Here is a 9164-nt window from a genome sequence, read left to right as displayed (position 1 = left end):
CAGCAAAAGGTTAAAAAAAAATCAAGAGAGCTGCCAAGATAATGGGATTTTTCTTTAATCAGAAATTTATCCTTTTAAATTAATGATAAAACAGTTAAACTTCATCCTAGGTTAATACCACTTGATTTTCTATTCTAAAATCTATTTTATGTTTTAAGGAAGAAAACATCTTTCCTAAGTTATTTCTTTACTTACTCTAATGAAATACTTAAAATACAAATCTCAAACTTATGTTAATATTAAACTAGATTAGGTATCAAATTGTTAAGTTCAAAAATTAAATTGAGTCGAGTTAGAGCTGAACTAGAATATATTTTTATTAAATAAATAAAACTAATACTTTATATTTTTTTCAATTATACAATTAATTAAAACTATAACACATAATTAATTATTTTGAACATTTTATTGTGAATAATTTATTCATGTATGTCATGCTCATGCAACTTGCATGGACATTGTTGGAATTACACAACAACAACCTTAGGATATTTAGTGATAACAATTCAATCAAATATTAAAAATAGCCAAAATTGGAAGCTGAACGCTCATACACAAAATGAAAAAACGAGAAACCCAGAAACGAAAAACAGTAAAAGGAGAGAGGATTTTACCGTGGTTCACCTCAAAAAAGGTTAAGTCCATGTTGAGCTCTAGTGAGAAGAGCTTATTGCATTAAGTAATGAATTCGATATTACACCCTCACAAAACCCTCACAAACTCTGTGTACAAATAATGGTTCATGAACTCAAAAATGTCCAATAATCACACAATACAGATTAAAGGTAGAAACCTATCGAACCATATAACTAACAAAGCTATACAAGCATTTACAGAGAGTGAAATAGAGAAGCAAACAGAAACCCTAGCCCAAAGACGAAGGCTCTCACTATGCTCGATCTTTCTTTCCCTCATTTCTTTTGTTTCTGATCGATTCTTTCGTCTCTATCGACTGACCGCTCACATCTCGAGGAGCGAGATTAAAAGCGATGATGGATGGCTGGGATCACGTCCCATAAAGCACGAAGGAAGGGCTAAGATCAAATCGTGCAAGCACGGTAATTATTCCAACAGAAATTGCAGACGGTAGGGAATTAAAACGGGTAAGAAAAAACAATCGAGCGCCATCAGAGAGCAGCTGATGATTGCCACGTGCTGCCATCCAGCAGTTGCCAAATGGCAGTCTACGGTTGCTGCACATGGCCCTCAAACCAACTTAAGCCAACGACTCCGTTTGGTGATTCATAGTCAACAAACATACATTTTCAAGTTTCAAGTAAACTTATACTTGCCAAAGTAGGTAGACATATACAATTTAGCCATTCTCTCTAACACTCTTGTGTGTGTGTGTGTGTGTTTTTTTCCCCCTAAGTCTGTCTAACCCTCTTTACCATGCAACCCACAACAACAGAAGGAGAGCGCAGTACAACCTGTTGTCAACAGCAATGGAAAACAACTTCATGCTTCAAGGATTCTAATCGCTGCAATTTCATATCATTTTCCTCAAAAACAAATTCAACAATTAACTACAAAAATTTAACCCAAAGGAGATTATTACTATTGTTTATTCAAAATAAGATTTAAATGGGATGCCAAATACATGAAAATAGATAGACATCAATGCCAATAAGACAAAAGAAGCATTATTTTTAGGATAACTATCCTTGCGCGGCTCTTGCTCTTGTCTTCGATTATATCAGGGGAGATAAATCGCATCGCAGATGTGAGACTTTATTTCACTGTGCAAGGCAAGAACTGAACTCATGACCTACCGAGCTGATACCGATATATTACTTACTCAACTACTCGACTTATCCTTAGGGACAAAGAAACATGATTCTTGGTCCAACAAAGAGTGGCACACAAAGACACAGATTAGACTAGGCCGCTTCTAGCGTGTTGCCTATGTCTATAACAAAGCGATATCTAACATCAGCTTTCTGAAGGCGCTCCATTGCAGTGTTTACATATTCCATTGGAATCACTTCAATATCTGCTCTTATGTTGTGTTTTGCTGCAAAATCAAACATTTCTTGTGTCTCTTTTATGCCCCCAATGATACTCCCAGCCAGAATCTTCCTTCCTATTGATCAATTGAAAATTTCATATATATGAGAGATCATTCCACATATATCTAAGCATTAAAGAAACAGAATTACTGATGTCTTTCCAGTTTCCATGCTTACCCCTAAGAAGAGGAAAGACGGGAATCTCAAGTGGCTTATCTGGAGCACCGACCATTACCAACTTTCCTTGAGACTTCAATAAGCAAATCAATGGTAGAAGAGGGTGAGGAGCAGAGACTGTATCAATTATGCCATCCATTGTGTCCATAGCAGCCTATTAATATTCAAACACGTCAAAATAACAAGAGAAATAGCATTTCGCATTGATTGTAACAAAATTGGAGGGACAATTAATTAATTGCTACCTGCATCGCATCTTGTTCATGGCTAACCAAAAATGAATCGGCACCAAGATGTTCGATTGCTTCCCGTTTCTTGGTAGGGGAGGTACTTATCACCGTCACTTTAACCCCCAAGGCCTTGGCAAATTTCACAGCCATATGGCCCAGCCCACCAAGGCCAACCACACCCACATGCAATCCAGGCTTATCGAGTCCAAAGTGTTTGAGTGGGCTATAAGTAGTGATCCCGGCACAAAGCAAAGGGGCAGAAGCATCGAGAGGTAAGTTGTCTGGAATACGGATGACAAAATGCTCGGTGGCCACCATAATGTTGGAGAAACCGCCAAACGAGGGGTTTCCATCATAAAAGATAGAGTTGTAAGTGAGTTTCATCTTAGGACAATAGTTTTCGAGGTGGTCAGCGCAGCTATCACAAGAGTGACATGATCCAACCATGCAACCCACCCCAACTCTATCATCAACTTTGAATTTTTGGACCTTGCTACCCACCTCTGTCACTACCCCTACAATCTCGTGCCTGCAATTCTCAACGAGGTTGCCTCATATCAGATATTGGATTAGTAAAGGAGTCAAAATTGAGACGGGTTCGACATATTTAGCCATGAGCAGTTGATTTGTTTTAATTTACTAGTGAGTTGAATTTTTTGATTTTTTAATAATAGCTCAGCTCAAATTTAGTCCAGCCCAGTCCCAATTTTTTCCAGGCCAGGCCAGCCCATCTGTCTAGATCCGCACCTGTAAATAGCATACATAAATCTTGAAAAGTTTTTGCAACTCAGATGTTAATAGTTTCTAGATATGTTGTCATATTTTAATTACTTTAGAATCTATATATATACAATATATGAAGTTTTCAAGATACCATTTCCATATCTAGAAAGTAAAAGAGGAAAAGGATGAAGACGAGTACCCAGGGAGACAAGGATAGATGGTCCTGCCCCATTCATTCTTGATATTGTGAAGGTCTGAGTGACAAATCCCACAGTACAAAACCTTGAACTTCACGTCTTTCTCTCCAACGGCCCTGCAAACATGCATATTTTCATTATTCATTTCCATATTTCGCAATATATATATATAATAAAAGTCAGCCATATATATTGTTCTGCATTTTTGTTATATGTAAGAACTCAGCAACATTATTCAATTCCTTCACTGCCAAAACAACACAATCTATGGCATTAATCAACAAAGATTAATAAAAAAAAATCATGTAAAAGTAATTGGGGGGGGGGGGGGGGGGGGGGGGCGCGGCGTGCCTTCTGGAGAAATTGAAGGGAGAGAGGACTCCAGATGGATCCCTGGCTGCCCATCCAAAAGCCTTCACTTGGTATTGCTCCTCCGCGGATTTTGCCATTTCTCCGTTTTGTGTTTTGCCAAATATAAATGATAGGAAGAAAAGATGCACAGAGAAAGAGTTCGTAATTTGCGAAGGCAATTGTGTTGGAATGCCGATGCTCTCTCTCTGTCTCTGTCTATATATATACACAGTGTTGGGTCTATCTGCTGGCATGGGATGGCGTAGTCGCTGAGATCAGGCATTCGCAAGCCAGTGGGTCATATGTCTATATATACACACAGTGTTCAATCCCATATGTCTGTTGGGTCGCATTTTTTCTTTCTTCGCAGGCAGAAACCTAATAGAAACTCTAGCGAAACTAATCTCTTGAAAAATCTCTTCACAGAAGTGGAGCCAAGCCACGTTGTGAATCCTCTAGTTCTCGTCCTACAACTTGATCCAACTAAATCAATGATAAAATATAAAGTATATATCTCTTGAAATTGTTTTCTTTAGAGAGAGAGAGAGAGAGAGAGACGTAGGTCATTTTTGAACTGCAAATGAGCTCATCGATGATCTAATTCCCACGACAGATGAGTTTGACTATTACGATGATACTTACGCAGAGTTCCACCTAATACGAAGCCGTACGGTCAATGCAGTTGTAAAATTTGATGCTTTAGGATTACTTGTGAGGTTTGCCTTTAAATTAAATTAAATGAAATTGGACAAGAACTGAACCAATCTGTTCAAAGGAGATTTTCTATTTAAATACAACAAATAAGTATAAAATTTATTAAAAATATGTACGTAAATGGCTGAAACCTCATTTCCATCCTTACGTCTAACAAACAAATGATCAATTGACTCAACTTCCGAAGCCCGGAGAGGGCAACGCAAGCTGCTGGAATCATTCCAACGCCCTTCTCAGAAATAAATTCCTTCATAAAGAAAAAACTAATAAAATTCCTTCACATACTTGAAATTCCTTCAAGCAAGGGTACGGACTTCAGGGATGGGGGAAGGCACTTCCAAATCTTATTGAAATTAGATAAGCAATCCTTATTATCTTCACTATCATTCATTTTCAGTACTTTACGCGGTGAGCTTACAATGAATATTCCTAATGATGGTATTTCAGAAAAGTCCAGAATAACCTAAATTAGATATTGGATCTCACGGCATGGAATCCCCCAAAAGGTTGGGCTCGACACTAGACAATCCAAACTTGCACCAAGGTGAGCTAGGGCTCAAAGTTGGGTCCATAACCAATTCACCCGGTCCAGGATCCTATCTAATTGTCCATGTGGTCTCATCTTGATCATACTAACTATTGAGTTTGATCATACTAACTATTGAGTCTGTTGGACCGAGATGAAGACTCAACAAAGAACAAAATGAATAGCTATTTCAGAATCCAACTACTTTGGTAGAACAAAAAGAATAACAACACACTTATGCAATCAAAATAGTAAGCAAATCAGAACAAAGACGAACAAAAAAACGGAAGAGGACACCAAAAATTTTACAGTGATTCACCCAAAAGGCTACGTCCACGTTGAGCTTAGTAAGAAAGAGCTCACTGCACTATATCGAGTAGGGTTACAAAGATCCGAACAAACAGACTGTACATCAATAATCCTTCTAACAAAATAGCCTCACAATCATCAAATAAAGATTAGAAGCAAACCTAAGAACCAGATATTACAACGAAATAAAGATTAGAAGCAAACCTAAGAACCAGATATTACAACGAGAAACGAATCTATACAAATCAAAGACAGAGCTTACTCAAAGAATCCACAACCGATCAATATCCTTCTTCCCTCTTTTCTTTCTCTGATTTCTTTCGTCTCATTTACCATCCCGAGGAACTGTTCCATTTATATGAGAGTTGAACAGCTGAGATAGGATCCGATAAAGGCAACATCGATGGCCATCCGTTAATCGTAGAGCACAATTAACAGAAAGGCAATAAAGACAAGCAAATGGGCATCGGGCAGAGCAAGGACAATCAAGAGGCGCTGGACAGTAGTGAAGAGGCCCTTGATGGTTGCAATTTGGCTTTCCATTAGCCGTCCACGTGGATTGCTGAGGTTACCGAAATTGCCCTCCAATCAAGACAGCAACGTTTTGATGCTTCACCCATAACAATCTCCACCTTGAAGCATCAAGAAGAGAATGAACCCAATACTCAGAAAAATAGTGCAGAATGCTTCAATTTCTTACCATCATCGCTCTAGTCAGTTGAAGGATCAACCAAAATCAATGTGCAGCAAACTCAAGCAAAGCTTGAACTTGGCTGCGGTTAGAATCTTGGTTCCCACATCAGCTGGATTTTCCTCAATAGAAACTTTTTTAATCATCATAGTTCCATTTGTTACCAGTTCTTGGACAAAGTGAAACTTTACCTCAATGTGCTTAGATCTCTCATGATATACTGGATTTTTACAGAGATGGATAGCACTTTGACTATCTGAGAATACCACCATTTTGCTTTGAAGCAAATTGATTTCCCTCAGGAGGCCTTGAAGCCATATGGCTTCTTTAAAGGCATCAGTGATTGCCATGTATTCTGCCTCAGTGGAAGACAATGCAACTAGAGGCTACAATTGTGACTTCCAACTGATGCATTTACATCCCAATGTGAAGAAGTAAGCTGTAGTGGATTTCCTAGAGTTTTTATCTCCTACAAAATCTGAATCTACATATCCCACAAGATCAAGATTATCATATCTTCTTTTATAACACAAACCAATGTCAAGAGAACCATTTATATATCTAGACAAGTATTTCAAGGCATCCCAATGAGGTTTCTCAGGGTTTGACATGTATCTACTTAGTAACGAAATTGGATAAGCAAGGCCAGGCCTGGTACTAATCATAGAATACATAATGGTTCCTATGGCATTTGCATAAGGTACATTTTTCATTTTAATGATTTCAGAATTTGAAGTGGGACATTGAGCTTTTGAAAGCAAAAAAAATGACCAACTAAAGGAACTAATACAGCTTTACAATTATTCATGCCAAATCTTTGCATAGCTTTTAACAAGTAATCATGTTGCTGTATTTTTAAACTGAAATTGCTTCTATTTCTTTCTATCTTCATTCCTAGGATTTTCTTAGCATGCCCTAAGTCTTTCATGTCAAATTTCATATTTAACATAGATTTTAATTCACTGATTTTGGACTTGGATTTTCTAATTAACAGGATATCATCTACATATAACAACAAATAAATAGGAATATTAGAAATGGTAAAATAAAAGCAATTATCATAATGACTCCTAACAAAGCCAATTTCAGAGACAAATTGGTCAAATTTCTTATACCATTGTCTAGGTGACTGTGTTAGGCCATACAATGATTTCTTTAATAAACAGACATGCTGAGATTTAATCGAGTCAGTATACCCAACCAGTTGAACCATATATATTTGTTCTTCCAAGTCACCATGTAGGAAGACAGTCTTAACATCTAGTTGTTCAAGTTCTAAGTTAAAATGAACCGTAACAGCTAACATTAAACGAATAGTTTTAAACTTGACAACTGGGGAAAATATTTCATTATAATCTATTCCATCTCTTTGGATAAAACCCTTTGCAACTAACCTTGCCTTGTATTTAATTGGTTCAGAGGGTGACATACCTTCTTTTAATTTGTACAACCACTTACATTGGATTAACTTTTGATCCTTTGGTCTGGGAACAAGTTCCCAAGTTCTGTTTGTAGCAAGAGATGTCATTTCTTTATCCATGGATTACTACTATTTAACACTATCTTGAGAGTTGACAGCCTCCTCAAAAGTAGAAGGCTCACTATCCCTCAATTCATACCTAGCAACCAAGGCACGGTAAACTAAATTTGAATATGCATATCTGGAGGGTGATCTCACTGCCCTCCTGCTCCTATCCCTAGCTAGTTGATAGTCACTAAGATCCTGTTGGGGAACACTAGTTTGTTCCTCCTCAATCTCAGGGTTTTCTGTTTGTTCCTCTTGATCAGAATTTTGATTAGAGGTATGGTCAGTGGAGGAAGGAACTTCCCCAAATCTGGTCCAAATGAGGATGGAGCACCAAACGTGTTATTTCCCACAGCTGGTTGCTCCACCTGAATTTGAGTATCCTCTAGAAAAGTTTGATCATCTAGTTTTCTCTTATCATTGGATTCTTTTGTGTTTGTTGCCTTACAAGGGAATTTAGATTCATTGAATATGACATCTCTACTAATGATTATCCTAACTCCACCTGAATGCCTATCCCGTAGCCTATATCCCTTAATACCTTCTTGGTAGCCTACAAACACACATTTTTGGGATCTGAGTTCTAACTTTCCTTCAGATTGATGAGCATATGCCTCACAACCAAAAACTCTTAAGTATTCAAAATTTACTTTCTTACCAGTCCACATTTCTTCAGGGCATTTGAATTTTAGGACTGTTGAAGGGCTTCTGTTGATTAAATAAGATGCAGTTGAAATGGTCTCATCCCGAAAGGATTTAGGCATACTTGAGTTAAAAAGAAGGCACAAAACTTTTTCAAGTAAGGTCCTATTCATTCTTTCAGCCATCCCATTTTGTTGGGGTGTATTTCTAACAATTTTATGCCTAAGTATGCCTTATGAATTACAATACGCATCAAATTCTCTATTACAAGATTTCAATCCATTGTCTGTTCTTAACACCTTAATCTTCTTATTAGTTTGGTTTTCTACTAAAATCTTCCATGTTTTAAATTTTTCTAATGTCTGATCCTTGGTTTTTAGTAGGAATACCCAAACTTTTCTAGTGTAATCATCTACAATGGAAAGGAAATACCTGTTATCGCCACGGGAGGAAACCTGGGAAGGTCCTCACAAATCAGCATGCAGGTATTCTAGGCATACCTTCGCCAGGTGAGTCCCTTGATGGAAACTCAACCTGTGTTGCTTGCCCAAAATACATGGCTCACAGAAATCGAAGGATCCGACAGACATTGGTCCAAGGTAGCCTCGGTTTTTCAGTGCCTGCAGACCTTTCAGGCTCATGTGACCAAATCTCAAGTACCATATATCTATCTCATCAGATTTTATAATGCAAACAGAATGCATATTAACAGGAGGATGATAGCAACCATTTAAAATGTATAAACCATATTTCTTAGTGCCCAGACATGATTAGATTATCACCTTTAAGAACATGCATGAAACCATTCTCTGCTTTATATAAAAAAACTTAACTCATCAAGTGTGCCTAGAGATATTAAGTTTCTCTTTAAGCCTGGTACATACCTCACATCAGTTAGGATTCTCACTTTGTTATCATGTAGTTTTAAAGGTATATCACCAATTCCTTGTACACTACATGATTGATTATTTTCCATATAAATTGTACCAGTTTCTTTTTTATTAAAGTTTTGAAACCATTCTCTATTAGGGCACATATGAAAAGAATAACCGGAATCCATTACCCATTCA

At 37.4% G+C, this 9164-nt stretch overlaps 1 protein-coding gene across 1 annotated transcript; it reads right to left on the bottom strand.

Annotated features, from left to right (window-relative positions):
* Window positions 1-1522: 1522 nt before the first annotated feature.
* On the bottom strand, window positions 1523-3929 carry LOC127804913 (probable mannitol dehydrogenase). Its single transcript, XM_052342011.1, has 5 exons — window positions 3688-3929; window positions 3339-3452; window positions 2432-2945; window positions 2187-2340; window positions 1523-2083 (listed from the first exon to the last, which is right to left on the bottom strand). Exons 1-5 carry the CDS (start codon window positions 3783-3785, stop codon window positions 1881-1883), a joined length of 1083 nt encoding a protein of 360 aa, XP_052197971.1. The 5' UTR covers window positions 3786-3929; the 3' UTR covers window positions 1523-1880.
* Between the last annotated feature and the right edge of the window lie 5235 nt (window positions 3930-9164).

Source organism: Diospyros lotus, chromosome 6 (genome assembly GCF_014633365.1).
Source record: "Diospyros lotus cultivar Yz01 chromosome 6, ASM1463336v1, whole genome shotgun sequence".
NCBI classification, from domain to species: domain Eukaryota; kingdom Viridiplantae; phylum Streptophyta; class Magnoliopsida; order Ericales; family Ebenaceae; genus Diospyros; species Diospyros lotus.
This window is presented reverse-complemented; position numbering and strand designations above follow the sequence as displayed.